Source organism: Tetrao urogallus (assembly GCF_951394365.1).
Source record: "Tetrao urogallus genome assembly, chromosome: 1".
Lineage (NCBI taxonomy): Eukaryota > Metazoa > Chordata > Aves > Galliformes > Phasianidae > Tetrao > Tetrao urogallus.
In genome coordinates this window covers 146,647,341-146,661,751 of record NC_136813.1, presented here as the reverse complement: position 1 = coordinate 146,661,751, position 14,411 = coordinate 146,647,341, and the positions used below count along the sequence as shown (strand labels likewise).

Genomic DNA, 14,411 nt, shown 5'->3' with positions numbered 1-14,411 from the left:
TTTCTTTGTAGGAACCAGTTGTGTTCCTGTTTGCTACATGCAGCCCATTTTGTGTGCTTTCCCTGTGTGTTTTTCGGCAACAGAAATGATACTTCAGTGTATCTTTTTTTGTATGCAACAAAATTAGATCCAATTGATCTCTCTTACTTTGGCAGTTACAGTGCTAAGAATGGAAAACAAACATCTGCTGTAGTCTCTATGGAAAGTTCTTTTGTATTGGTTTTAGGCTTTTGTTAACACTGCCTAGTTTATAGTTAGCACCAGTTGCTGCTGTGCAAATGCTTTTCAGCCAATCTGCATGTTAATTCTGTGTAACTTGAAAAAAGTCTGTGCAAACACAGATTTACTGCTTTTTTTTCATGTTGTCAGAAGTCTCAAGTCAATCTGGTGTTGCTTGATAGTTGGTGCTTGTGTTATTTGTATAGCATGTAGTACACTGGATTTCCTGCAGTGATTCTAACTGCTTCAGAAATGCAAGTAATTTGAAAATCAGGAGGTGCCCATGTTTTGGTATGCTGACTTGATAGTTTCCAATTTATGAATTTTAGCTTCAAATCTGTATTTAGTGTACAAGCCTCTCAACAAATCCTTTTTTGAAAGAATAATACCAGTTCCTTACGCTTGCTTTTAATCTATCAGCAGGAGGTATGTAATTGTAGGATTTCCCTAGTTTCCCTGTTTGATTTATAGATTCACCTACTTGGTGGGCTAACAGGGAGGGAAGTCGTATATCAATAAAGAAACCACCAAAACAAGACTTTATATTAGTGGTTTGTTACAGGCTCCAGCTGACCTAAGAAGGCCACGTGTATTGTTATACTCATTCAGTGGTATGGAGAGATTAATTGTAACACACCCAAAGCTCCTCTTGTTAGGTTTTTTCCTAGTATGTATTAGGGTATGTTAGAAAATGTCATCAACTTGGCTGTTGCAGCTGTAACAGCAAAAGAAACAGTGTAAGCAAAACTTCAAGTTGTTTTCTAGCAGAGATCCCCAACTTCTGTCAAAGTTGCATGTTTCCTAAGATTTCTGATCAATTTTTACAGTTTTAATTTTTCTAAAGCAAATTATATTTGGCCTGCCATTCAAATAATGGAGAACATTCTTTTCCATGCATCATCTGATTAGTTTGCCTGCTGTGGTTAACCAGCCCTTTTCTTGTTTTCCTTTTCTGTGAAAACAAGAAGTTTTTAAAGTCATCTTAAAACCTCAATTTGAAGTTAGCTAGATTTTAAATCTCAAATTCAGTTGACTTCATTTACGTCTATTTGTGTTTTTGGAGCTTGTGTGAAGACAATGTCTTCTGAACTCCAGCTGCTTCTACCGTATGTAGACGTTAGTATTCACGTGAGTGCCAAGCATCCACGTTTGGCATGTTATATGTAATACTCTAAAGCAGTCTTGTCTCATCTCAAATCAGAGCTGTGCTGTGTTTATACCTCCACATATCCAAGTTGTTCTGTTCTGTGAAGCACAGTAGATGTAAATGGGAAGACACAGGTCCTACCTAGTATTTCTAAGTTCTCATTTAAAAATAACTTGTGTGGGATTTGGTAGCTTCTTTCTCAGAATTGGTATTTATTAATCTTATTCTACTGTTTCTGGTGAAATGACACCATGACACGGTTGACTTCAAAATAAAATTGACTATACTTGAAATTTGCAATGCTCATCAAGAAATGTCTGTCCCCAGTCTTTAAAGGAACTTTTCAATCAAATTGAATCTCTCCCTCCCCCCAGAAAATATGATTTTGCAAAATAGCTGATGCAAACAGATCAGGCTTGTTGCTGTTCTCTGGAATGGGATGGGTTAGAAAGTTTACAGTATAATTAAAACTATAAATACGCTTTAGGAGAAAAGTTTAGTGATGACTTTCCAGACAGCTTGCTTGTAAAACAGTCCAAACTTAGATTGTGTAGCTGTTGTTTATTCTTCACATAAAACCAAAGGAAAGATAAACTGACAGCAGTGTGTGTGGATGTTATACTTTTTTAAGTATTACTTTAGGCTATCAGGAAGCCTTGTACTTCAATAACTAATACACTGTCATCTTTGCTAGCCTGCCTGGTGTTATATTCTAAAATTCTAGGTATGGTCACAGAATCAGTCACAGAGTAGATCCCACATTAACAGTATCTTTTGAGACACATGATAATATATGTACATATTAGTACTGGAAAAATAAATAATATGTAGCTTACTGGGTGGTTGATAGACATGGTTTTTATTATATAGAAGAAGTGTAAGAATAAAATTACAGATAAAAGTAGAATGAAAAGCTGGAAATTAATCCACCTTTCCTGTCAGTTTTATGTAAGATGTGAGTAATTGGCGTTCTGACACACTGGCTGTAATTTCATACATTAATTTCATAATTATCCTGAATTTAATTCCAAATGAAAACATAATTGCAAGAACTTCTCAATTCAGTAACAATGAGGTGGCTGAATTGCAACTTTTCCAAGACTCATTCTGTACCACATTGCGTGTATATTCTTCGCACAGATATTAGGAATCTGTGATGGATCTGTCAGTTGTGAATACAGAGGGATAGAGAACATAAAGAATTAAAGCCTGTTTAGAAGGAAAGATTTTTTTTTATGTTGTCTTTGAAAATATCAGCTGTAAAACCAATCAATTTTTTTAATCTGAAACTTATTGGAGATAGCAGGAGACTGTGAGTTGTTCCTTGGAATTTCAAAATGGGTCTTGAATGTCATAAGTCTTTGTAGGTGGAAATAATAGGTAAATCCAAATATTGTTCTATCAAGGGCTTTTTGTTATTGTAGCTTATCTCTTTAATATGCAAAGTTTAACTGATGGAATTATGTATATTTAAAGACTGAGTCAATAAATAGGTGGACAGACCTATTGCTAGATTTGGGTGCCATCCAGCAGTCATTGCAGTAATGGCATCGCATACAAGACACTGATTATCATGCATACTTTTGAGTCTTGCCTACATTTAGACTTAAGTCCTGAGCTTTTCCACACTTTAACAGTTTTACTTGTTTGCATCTTCTCCTGATTCCATGTCTTTAGCTATCGAGCTCATCTTGAACGCCAAATCCTTTCTTGTCTAATGCCACCTTTGGGGCAAGGTTAGTGAAAGAAGGAAACATCCTAATATATTAATAATGACTTGTTTTAGACTTCGGATTATGGAGAAGGGTGAGGTATCAGAACTAGCACTGTCCTTTTTTTGTACTGAGTCTTTGACTTGGTGTTTTCCCAAAATGCAACCGTATTTCCATTTAGGACACAAACTTCTTTGTTGTTTGGATTTTGTCTAGGGTGATACTTAATACCGAAATCACGACTTGTTTTATGCAGAAGCAGAAATCCAAAGAAACTGAAATGACAGCATATGTGCTGACCTTTTCCTGTGGTTTTTGGCTTAACATTTGTTATGAAGTTCTTCAGGATTTGGTGGGTTTTTTTTGTTGTTGTTTTTTGTTTTGCTTTTGCTACTTTTCCTTTCTTTTCCATTCTAAAAGAGGGTCTGACCTGTGTCGTATTGCTGTTCAATGCCGTAAATTGTAAAACTCAATCTCAAAATGCTGTGTACAAAACTTACTAAATCCCATCCTCCTAACAACAGCTAATGCAGTTTAAATGGTAATGCCTCATGTCCCTTTATTTGATTGTAGTGGATTGGAAGAGCATTTTGCTACACTTTTCCTCTTGACCTGGCAATGCGTGAAAGGTTTAATGCCAGTTTTAAGTACAGATGGTCTTACACTTAACAGTAGGAAGTATTAGTCCATTAAATTTGTTCTAAGCCTTTAAAGAAGACTGCTTGCTCCCTTGCTGGTCTTTGCTGACATTTGGCATTCTGTCGGCAGCAGCGTGGAAAGCACTGCAGCTGAACATTCTTTTCTGTGCTCCTGATTAGATCCATGGCTGCCTGTAGCTGAAGTATTAGCTGATGAGGTATAAACATTGGAAGTGATGCAGCTAATAGTTTAAGTGCCAGATTTGGCACCTCTGAAGGCCTGAATCTTTGCAGAGTACAGGGAAGCTACTCTTCGAAATGGATGTTACACCAATATCAAGATTGCACTTTATTTGAAATTAAAGGACTGAACACTGCTTTTAAATTTACTTTTTTTTTAAAAAAAAAAAAAAAAAAAAGCTGTTTGGACTACTACAGAGGTCATGTGTGCTCTGCTCTCCTCAGCAGAGATGATACAGTTCTTGGTGTAATCTTTATGATTGAATACTCTGCAGTTCTTGTGCCTCAGACCAATTTCTGTCAGGAAGATTGCAAGGCCTTTGCCCTCCTCTCCCTCCATCATCTTCTGGCTGTGCTGTGTGCCAGTGTGTGTTTTTCCTCCCCCCCCCCCTTGGAATTCAGCATTTATTTATAAGCTCCAGCTCTCATGCTTCTCCTTTTATTTCTGTCAGAACTAATGTATTTCACTAGTTAAGAGGTAGTGTTCAGCACCATATGTAACAAGTTAATTCCATTTGGAAACAAACTCTTGGCTTGCTCACTTCCCTTCCTCTGGAGGTGCTATTTTTAATGCTGCTAAATTTAAAATAAAGTATGTGGAAGTGGGATTTCAGACTAATTTTTAAAACATTAAATCAGCGTCAAGATTTAAGTCACATTGTTTGAAACCTGTTATGGATATTCCTTATTGTACCTCTGTTATCTTGTTCCTCACTTCCACATACTTTGTATTCACTAGTAATTCTGTCTAACATAACACAGTCGTGTCATGGTCTCTGAGAAATTCATCCCCAGCACCTGTCCTTTAAGTCTTGCTATTTCTCCATCTGTCTTAAAATCTCATCTCACCCCCTCCTTGCCCCATTGCCTTTTTGGTGCTGATCTTTGCAACTGTTCTAAAAAGGCTGTGGATTTATTTCTTACAATTATACAGGAGATACTATCCCAAAGAAAGCTTAGTGTATAAATATTATGTTTTTGTCCCTGGGAGCTTTGTTTATTCTCTGAGATATTATAAAAGTCTTTGATGGCAGTGAAAGCCATTTTTTGAGTGGCACAATGCCCACTTTTAATTGCATAATTTTGCTTTGAAAGAGTCACAATGTAAAGAAAAAGTGTAATGAAAATCCTCCAACTTCTCTTGGCTGCTCCGTATCAGAGGAATGACTAATCACATTAACATAGCTAGATTTGAAATAAATGCTTCACTGGCTAAAATTTGTCTTAGTGGCTCACCTAATTTGCACTCTGGCAGCTTTGGAGCAACTCTCCAGCAGAATCCAGGGGAAACAGAGGGAAGGGATTTCCTGTCAGCCTTCCCTGACTGTTCCATGTCTGTAGCAGTCTCACCAAAGGAACTTCAGTGGCACGGGGACCTTGTCTGTGTTTTATGGATGGTAGACGGAATTTATTGGTTATAAAAGCAAGACCTTCTCTCCGCCAAACTCTTTAAGGATGATTCACCAAATGTTATAAAAGCTCTGTGAAACAAATGTTGTCAAACAAAGCCACATCTTGTGAAAAGACTTCAAGCTTCACGCCGTTGTGGATTAAGCCAAATACACAAATTCTAGTTTGATCAACCTTAACAAAAAGCACAGACAGTTAATATATAAATTTATATATAAATATAAATCTATATAAATATATATAAATTTATTTCTAAATCAACTTCACTTTGTTTAAATATGTAATCTCTATTCGAAGTTAGTAATCAAAATTAATTTATTGTCATGAAAGGTTTACTTTTTGTTTAAGTTTCTTGAAGCTTTATCTTCCCACAGAATCGTGTATTTACAAATAAACCTCAGCAGTAACTGTTACACATTATGGAAAAATTAAAAAATAATGGTACCCTTAAAGGATTTTCATTTGAAATGAAAGCGTTTTTCAACTGAGAAGTAAGTGGTAACCTGGTGAGATTGAAGTCTGATGCAGGAACTAATAGTAAAAGACATTCTTATGTTAAAATTACTTATTTTTCTCAACTGAATGGGAATTGCGTGTCTTTCTGGGATTTATCAAAATGTCCTACATGTAGGATTTTGATTATCTTTTTAATTGCAGTGTCTTAACAGTCTTTGTAGCTCAGTTTAGGTTTATATTAAGATTTAGTATTATTGCTGGAAGAACTGTGTGTGTTCTTAGAGGATCCATTTCTGGATGGGGAATTAGCTCATGAAAGGACATTTACTGACAAAGGTGAAAGTACTACAAAATATGTTGTCATTTTTGCATGTAGATTGAGGTTGTACACTGTGATGCTATATTACAGCAATAAATAATTAAAGTCAGTGATAAAAAGGCTGCAGTGCTCCAGCATGCTTCGGAAACATCTGACCTAAGCTCAGGCATATGTTTCAATGACAGCTAGAATCTTTGATGTGAAATTTCTTTATAGCTTAATATTAGGTGGCTGGTTGCTGTAATTATGTATTAGATTTGATCTCTTAAGCCATGGTATGTATAAGTCGGTCACAAGGACAGAATACTAATATAAAATGGCTTTTCTCAAATGTAATACAAGTTCTGATGCTGTACATTAAAGTGAGTATGGGTCTTGTTGAATATCTCTCAGTAGTTACTCAGTCACAGGTTATGCTATCAGACCTTCAGGAAAAAAAGCAAAATTTAGGAGAAAAAAATATTTATTTTCCCCTTTAAAGTGCATTCTTTAGAATTCTGTGTATTCATCTTGTACTTTATAATTCACTTTACAGGCATGTTAAATTGCACTTTATTTAAGAAGTGAAAAAATAGTGCTTTTTGATTCATGTGACCTCTCTTAATTTGGGTAGATGTGGAATTGATCTAACCATAGAAATCAATGTAGAGGCAAGATAAAAGCTGCTTTACTTGCATTACTTTAAAGTTCAGAGTAGTATCTCTTACCAAACCCGATTTTGTGTCTGTGTTTCTTTGCCCCCCTTGCTCCTGGAGATCATGAGCATATGATCTTGATTTGAAAACTGCCCTGCGGAATGATATTTAGAAAGGTCTATCTTTTTTAGATTGCCAAGTTGCTTCCCATGTGTAGAGAATATCTGTGAAGCTTTACTTTCTATTACCCTTTATTCAAAGTGGCTACTTGTGTTCCTGACGAGCAGCGCTGCAGTCTGAATGTGGGCAGATTCAGCCACCTTCTGAGAGTGATGTTTTCAGACCTGTGTATCTGTGTGTTTAACCTCATGTGCTTTAAACTTTCTGGGATTCCTAGAAATCACAGGTTTCAGGAGTCTGAGAACCAAGTCCTTCAGACTTTAGCAGTTTAAGTGATATTTGAAAACTCTGTGAGCAGACAAACTTATTTGTATTAGTGTCACAAGTACAGTTTTTATTATCACTGCTTAGATGGTTAAGTGTAGAGGCTTTGGTTCAAAGACTTTTGAACCAAAAACTTGTGTATCTCACATAATGGGAATCACTTCATTTTAGGATGTATCAGAATGTCCTCTTCTTCCTACAAAATGAATTACTGGACAACTTTTTGCTAAAGAGAAATACTAATAGCGGAAGGTCATTCTAAAATGAAAAGAATCTGTTCTGAAGTGACAGTGGCTTCTTTAACAGAATGTTTCACAGAATGCATGAGTTGACTGTGGTATCTATTAAAATGGGACTGATAGAGGTCTCACTGCAAAGGTGTGAGGCTCTTTTTGGTGGTCATACTTGTCTCTGATCAAGTTGAAAAATTCTTGGTAAACTCTTTAAGGTTCTCTTTCCTGTCTCTTTTTTTAATTACTATTGTTATTTCTGTTTTGGACCCAACTTTGTCATTCTTGTTGTTTTGCCAAGGCTTAAAACCTTTCATTTTATGGTATCCTTGAAGATTTGGTAAGGACCTCCTTTGAGTCAGATCATTGCAACAAGCATTCAGTTACTGAGTATACCCTGATGCTCTCTGCACTTGTTGCTAGCTTGTGCAGTTAGTTACGTGACATTGCAATATGTTCATTTCTTTTCTCACACAGTGGTTTTTCCTCTGAATTTCTTTCGTTTGTTTGGGGCTGGTCAGCAGCACTGTTGAGTGCCATGGCCACACACATGGCATACTGATGGGTACCAATCTATTAAAAAATAATTGCAGCCTACATTTCCAGAGTAGTCCTGCTGAAAAGTCAACAAGAATATGTAGGACCTCTGGCATAAAGATATTTTAAGTTTTATGCAGTTAGTACAATCAGACTCTTGCATTAACTTGGAATATAATTTTTGCAAAGAACTATGCTTGTAGTGCTCTTACTTAATGTGAGGATCTTGTGCTCTTCCTTCTTAGTTAAGAAGGTACTGTTTGAATGTTGATACAGAGTTGATCATAGTGAGCTCATCTCCCACCAAATGCACTAAGACTTGGTGTCCCATTACCCTGGGCATAAATGTTAGGGAACCAATATCACCAGTGTGGTATGGCCAGATTTGAAACACCTCTCGGTCTGCATTGTAGTGTTGTCTATCAGAATATATTGTTATGTCACCATCCAGGCTGTTTCATAACTGCTTAATCTGTTCATCTCTGGAAACTCAAGTTTTCACTTGACCAGACGGGGTTATGAAATGCACACCAAGAGGAGGCTGAAGTTTAATACAGTCAGAAAACAGTATTTGAGTCTATTTTTCATACAAATAGTGGTGCTTTCAGTGAAACTTCATCAGGCTATTTTCTTGTACCAGAAACTAGGCTGGGAGGTATCTCTAATCTATTCTGTTTCATCTTGATGTATAAGATCTTTTCATTGCTTTTAACTGGATTTGGACTTGTTTTCTGGTCATCCTGCTTTAAAGCAGGATGAGGCTCTTGAAGGAGACAGTATTTCTGCTCCTTCAGAAAGAGAAGGGATAGTGCATTGGTTCTCATGTTCATAGGTTATGGTGTCCAACTGAAGTCGTTAGCCAGTCAAAAATTGAATGTGTTTTGTATCAGGAAGTGAAGTTGGGTAAGGTAAGAAAATGCTATTTGTAGTGGATCTGTAGTAACTGGAAGTTAACCTTTTGTTTACAAATACGGTACTAGCTTTATGATAGCCATAAACTTGATAAAAAATAACGTGTTGAGGGAGCTCGTTTTTGTAAGTTGGTGGGTGTAACTTCTACCTGTGTGGTCGACTTATTTTTCACTTACACTTACAACCTGACAGACTCCATCAGAGACATGCTGATTTAATTGTTTTGGTTTGAGTCCTGCTGTGTATGGTGCTCGGGGATTGGTCATGGTACTGGTTTGCATCAGGATGCTTTCCAGCTGAGTGTTTCACCTGATCCCAGTAACTGAGGATTCAGAGGGTGGTGCAGGAAGGGGGATAGAGCCTTACCATCTACACTCTATCGATCCCTCCTGCTCTGACCCCCTAATGCACGTAATCCCTTACCACATCCCATATTACAAGAGTAATGGCTGCATTTCTCCTTGGGGGCTGGGAGAAAGCTGTGAAGCTTTGGTTTGTTGTTTTCAACTCTGTGTTTGTTATTGAAGCTGGAAACCTGTTACAGGTGCCTCAGTAATGTGGTGCTTGCTTTTTCTCTGCTGTCAGAAGGCAGAATCTCTTTTGTCATAGTTTGCCTTTCAGCCTCCACAATCTCAGCTATCTGAGAAAGGGACATCTGAAATCTGCCTCTTTTTGTACCCAGGAGCACAAGATTTTGATAAATAAAACTTCATTGTTGCTAGCAAATAATATCATTTTATGATATTGAATCCTTTTAATCCATTTTGTACTGAAAGTTTTTCTTTTACTCTATCTTATATTCTGTTTGGGAAAATAGCAGTGGTGTGCAATGCCTGCCTCACAGATGGCCCTTCATCAGAAAGTGTCAGTCTTTTCCATTCCTTGAAGAGGTTCCATTGAAAATATTTTATTGCAAATGCTTGTTATCCTTCTGGACTCTTATGAACCCTGTACAATGTCTTCAGTATATGGAGTATAACATGACAATAATCCATGTTTTCTAGCCCAAGATGGCCTATTGCCACGTGGTATTTGTTTTCCTATCCCATTTCTTATAAATGGTGTTATCTTGATGGCCTTGTTTTCACTGAACTTTCTCAGTGATGTTAATTAGCATAGTGTGCGCATGTGCCGTACATACATTGCAGGTTTGTGGTTTATTTGCTCACTCATGAGCTTTGCAGACATGCTGGGGGTTAGTAGTATCTGTGATTAAGTCCATGGGGAGCTTGCAGATCCCCAACTCACAAGCATTTGGTAATCATATTAGCTTACACTTTGTCTTAGTAAGAATCCTGTGTGTGCGTTTTGCCCCATAGTTGAAGTAATTAAACTGAACTGCATTGCTTTGCACAAGCTTTTGGAAGCAGTTGTGAAAAACTGAAGTGGAAACTGATGCTGTGCCATATGAAATCCATCACAAAGTGATTTCTGGGATTGTGAAAGAGTTAATATTGCCCTGAGAGATGAATTTTGGGACTTCTTAAGCTTTTTAATGAATGCTTGGAAGGACTGGGCAAAAATCAAAGATATTTCTGGCTAGCACTTAAAACAATTTGTTTTTAACCCAGGAAAAAAGATTCTGTAACTAGATTTAGAATAAATAAATCTTACAGGTCTCAGTGAAAAAATAAGTTCCTTAAAACTGTCTGTGTGCCATCATATTGCAGGGAAAAAAGTGGGAGCTCTAAGGAGAACAGGAAGTAGATCATATTCCCACAGTAGGAGAAATGGAAGTAGAAATGGAAGCTAGCAGTACGCACTATGACTCAACAGCAAATGAATAGCAGCTAGGACAAGTCAGTGAAAAGCCTGTTCTTCTCATCCACTATGACTTGTAGACCACCTTCCTGCCACACATCTATGGAGATAGCGACACATAAGCTGGGACTCCAGGTTGCTTTTCTCACGTCTGTGTGCTAAGCTTACTAAAAACTGGTCTGAGTTACTTGCTCAAAACAGAACTGCAGTTACTAGTTTGTTTTTTTCCTCCTGTAGCACTTAACATTTGAATCTCTAGATGAAACGTGGTGCGTGTATTAGACAAGATTTGGAGTTTACTTTGACAGGATTTTTTCTTTGCTTACACTTGAGTTCTTTCTTCCCCATCGGGGTAGTTCATGCACTGCCCTCTGGAGAAGAGTGATTGCTTAGCCTCAGCCAGTGAATGGGGATAACATCACTCAACCATCAAATTCTACCCCACAAACTTGTCCAGGCAAAAGGGATGATCTTTGTAATACATTCCTTGCGTTTGTGTTTAGCCCCTTTCCAGGCTCCACAGGCAGCAGCAGTTTGGCCACAGACATTCTTGATGTCAGCTGCTGACTTGCAATGCAGGGACATGCACACAGATAGCTGCTCCAGCACAAGCATCTGTATGAGACATGTGAAGGGATAGAAGCAAATGCAGGTGTCGTTCCAGCAGTCGTCACTGACCAAGTGGATACAGCAGACCAGCATAGAAATTCGGTTTTGAGTTCAGCTGATGACACAGGCTGAAGCATGATTTATCGTTATTTGTGACTGAACTTATTACACTTCTGGAGTGAAAGAACATCTTACATTAGGTTTATTTTAAAGAGAAAATACAAATCCAGTCTCAGAAGGGAAAGTTCATTATGAAAGCGCAAGATTTCAAGAACTTGCTTTTTTGTTGCTACAAAGACCTAACAAAAGGCACCAGTTCTTCCTGAGAATTGCCCCTTACAAAAATTGCCTGGGCAGGTTTGGTTGCAAGGGAGTCTGCTTTTTTCAGGGTCCAAGTATGGAGTTGCAAGTCAGCAACATCCTCTGATTTTCCATGAAGACTTAAATCTCTATTGATGAAGTAGCACTGTCATCTATGTGTCTCACAGTGATATCCTGGCTAACATCAAGATCTTTTCTTCAATTAGGACAGGCAGAAATGGCTTTTAAAAAAAAAAAAAAGTTGTTTTCAGAGTTTTCATCAGAGCATAGTATAAGCATGCTACCCACCATTCTCCTTTTAAATATATTTGACTTTAAGATAATATTAAATATGGCTTTCTGTATTGATTGTAAATACTAGGATGCTCTTGCTTGTTTTGCTTTTGCATACCAAAAGAAGGAGATGGTTTGAAGAATCTGATGCTCTGTGTTAGGTAGCATGGTTTGCAAATTGTGTTTGGGGATCGTTTGTTGTTAACAACCAAGTTGTCCCTTTTCAATACATGCTCTGAGTAACTTAGCCAAATAGTTCAGATCTGACAGTCATGGTACCCAGCTGGTTTGCATCTAACCAAAGTTTGAGGATGTTGCTGTGCCAGAACTTACTCTAACAGGTCTTTAAAGAATTTTTTCTACTGTTCTTCAACTGCAAGAGGAAATCGTGTTCCTTCCAACTTCATGAGAACTTAGTTACCATTTTCTTCAGAAGAACACCTGTAGAGCTGTGAATGATCAGCCTATACAAAACAGAAAAGACCTGTGATGTTCCCCTGCCTCCCTGGTTCCTCGAGAGCTTTAATTATGTTCGGTTTCTGTAGCAAAGCCCTACCTAGCCTTTCTTCATTTTAATATACTTCAGAGAAGACAACCCTTTCAGATCTGCTGCCCATTAATAAAGCAGATGAATTGGGTTAGCTGACTTGTGCCAGAGGTCTTCTCGTAAAGGATCTGGTATGTTTTACCTGATTAGTATTGGAAGGAGAGCCTCTGTGCCCTTGAGGAATTGAGTCCATGAACTGAAAAAGAAAAAACGGGGAGCTGGGGGAGGAGTTAAATCTTTCTCCCACTCCTTTACACTTGGTTTAAAACCTGCCAATCCTCTGGATGATTGATGAACCATATAAACATTGACCCTAGTTTTTGGACAGGGAAAGTATTAAATGCTTGAATTTAAAAAGTAAAAACAAAATCCCATACCCCACCGAAGAAGGACATCTGTTTCTAACTTCAGCTTTTTATTTTTTTTATCTTTCATTTTTTTTTTTTTTTTGTTGGTAAATCTCCTAGACAACAGCAGTTCTGTAGAGAGTTTAAATATGAAGGAATGGCAGGACGGGCTAAGGGCACTTCTACCGAACATTAACATCAGCTTTGGTGGACTGCCCAATGCTTCCTCCCCCTCCAACGCCAACCACAGTGTACCAACGTCCAACACTGCCACCACCGACAGCCTGAATTGGGACAGCTCTGGCAGCTGGATGGACCCCGCAATCATCACAGGTAATCGTTTCTCACTCCTTCAGCTCCGCTGGCAAACCATCCAATGGGTGTTTGGCACAAACTGATTTACGTCTGGAAAAAAAAAAAAAGTCAGTATGCGGTGGTCTCTTCCAGCTTCCATCCACAAAACCTCAAGGGTCCAGGAATTTGTGTGGAAACTCTAGGTATAAAGTGTCACCTGACCTTCTGCAGTGCATGCCTGGGACCTTTGCAGGCAGTCAGGATGATCAGTGCTTATCTGTAGGGTCAACTTAGGTGTCCCTTCCGCTGGATGGCATGTCCGGTATGTGCGTCGATGGTCCTGAGGCACTGAAGGCATTAACTGGACTTTCCTATTTAAAAAGGGACGTACTCCACTTGTTTATAAAGCTCTCTTTTATAAGGCTGGCTGTCTGGTTGTGTTTCCCTACTAGTGAGGCTGAAACATGATTCAGGTAGGCAGAGTAGGAACCGAAGCATGCAGGGTACTGGTAGGGGATCAGCGTGGTAAGGTCATGGAAACAGGGATGCAGTCGCTGCACAGAATGCTTGATAGAAAAAGAGCTCTGAAGGAGAACTTTCTCCTATCTGGATTTAATGTTAAATCTTTTGTGGGCAGGGTGATTTATATATAATAATGTAAAATGCATTCTTTGTACAAACTAATCATGTTTTCTCACTGTTGCTTTGTGTTAGGTTAAATTGACCTCCTTCATGCTTGGCTTTTTGCTTCTGCTCTGACTGGCGTGTATCCTGTTTTTTTTTTCTTCTCTTTATAGGTATCCCAGCCTCCACAGGAAACAGTTTAGACACCCTTCAAGATGACAATCCTCCACATTGGCTAAAATCTCTTCAGGCCCTCACAGAGGTGGACGGCCCCAGTGCAGCGCCGTCACAGACGCACCACAGTAATCCCTTCGGCACACAGATCCCTCTGCACAGAGCCAGTTGGAATCCCTACTCTCCTCCTTCAAACCCAACCAGTTTCCATTCCCCACCCCCAGGCTTTCAGACAGCCTTCAGACCCCCCAGTAAAACCCCCACAGATCTACTACAGAGCTCAGCGCTGGATCGTCATTAGGAAAGGAGGAAAAAAAAAACAAAAAAAAAAAACAACGTTAGAAATGCAGGAAGTGTCCCACCCCGACTCCTTCCCACACCCACCTACTGTTCCCTGTCATATCTTTCTTTCTGAAGAATCCAGTTCCTGATCAAACCTCCCCCCCCAAATGCAATGCCATCACAGGGTCATGGCCGGATTCATTAAGTTTCTGCTGAGCCGGTGTTTGAAATGCATAGTTAGAAATAATTTCTAAACATTCTAAGGAGGAAAAAAAAAAAA

The 14,411-nt window shown here is 38.5% G+C and overlaps 1 protein-coding gene across 8 annotated transcripts in view; it reads left to right on the top strand.

Annotated features, from left to right (window-relative positions):
• The window catches only part of CNOT4 (CCR4-NOT transcription complex subunit 4), a gene marked incomplete at both ends in the record, with an annotated part of 39,974 nt that extends 25,824 nt beyond the window's left edge, over positions 1–14,150 (top strand). For 5 of the 8 annotated variants that reach the window (XM_079547232.1, XM_079547230.1, XM_079547231.1 and 2 more), the window contains 2 exons: positions 12,878–13,090; positions 13,849–14,150. In XM_079547232.1, coding sequence (XP_079403358.1) covers positions 12,878–13,090; positions 13,849–14,150 — 515 coding nt within the window. The remainder of the gene's footprint in view (positions 1–12,877; positions 13,091–13,848) is intronic. The other 3 variants (XM_079547235.1, XM_079547234.1, XM_079547233.1) reach the window with 1 other exon arrangement.
• Positions 14,151–14,411: the final 261 nt, after the last annotated feature.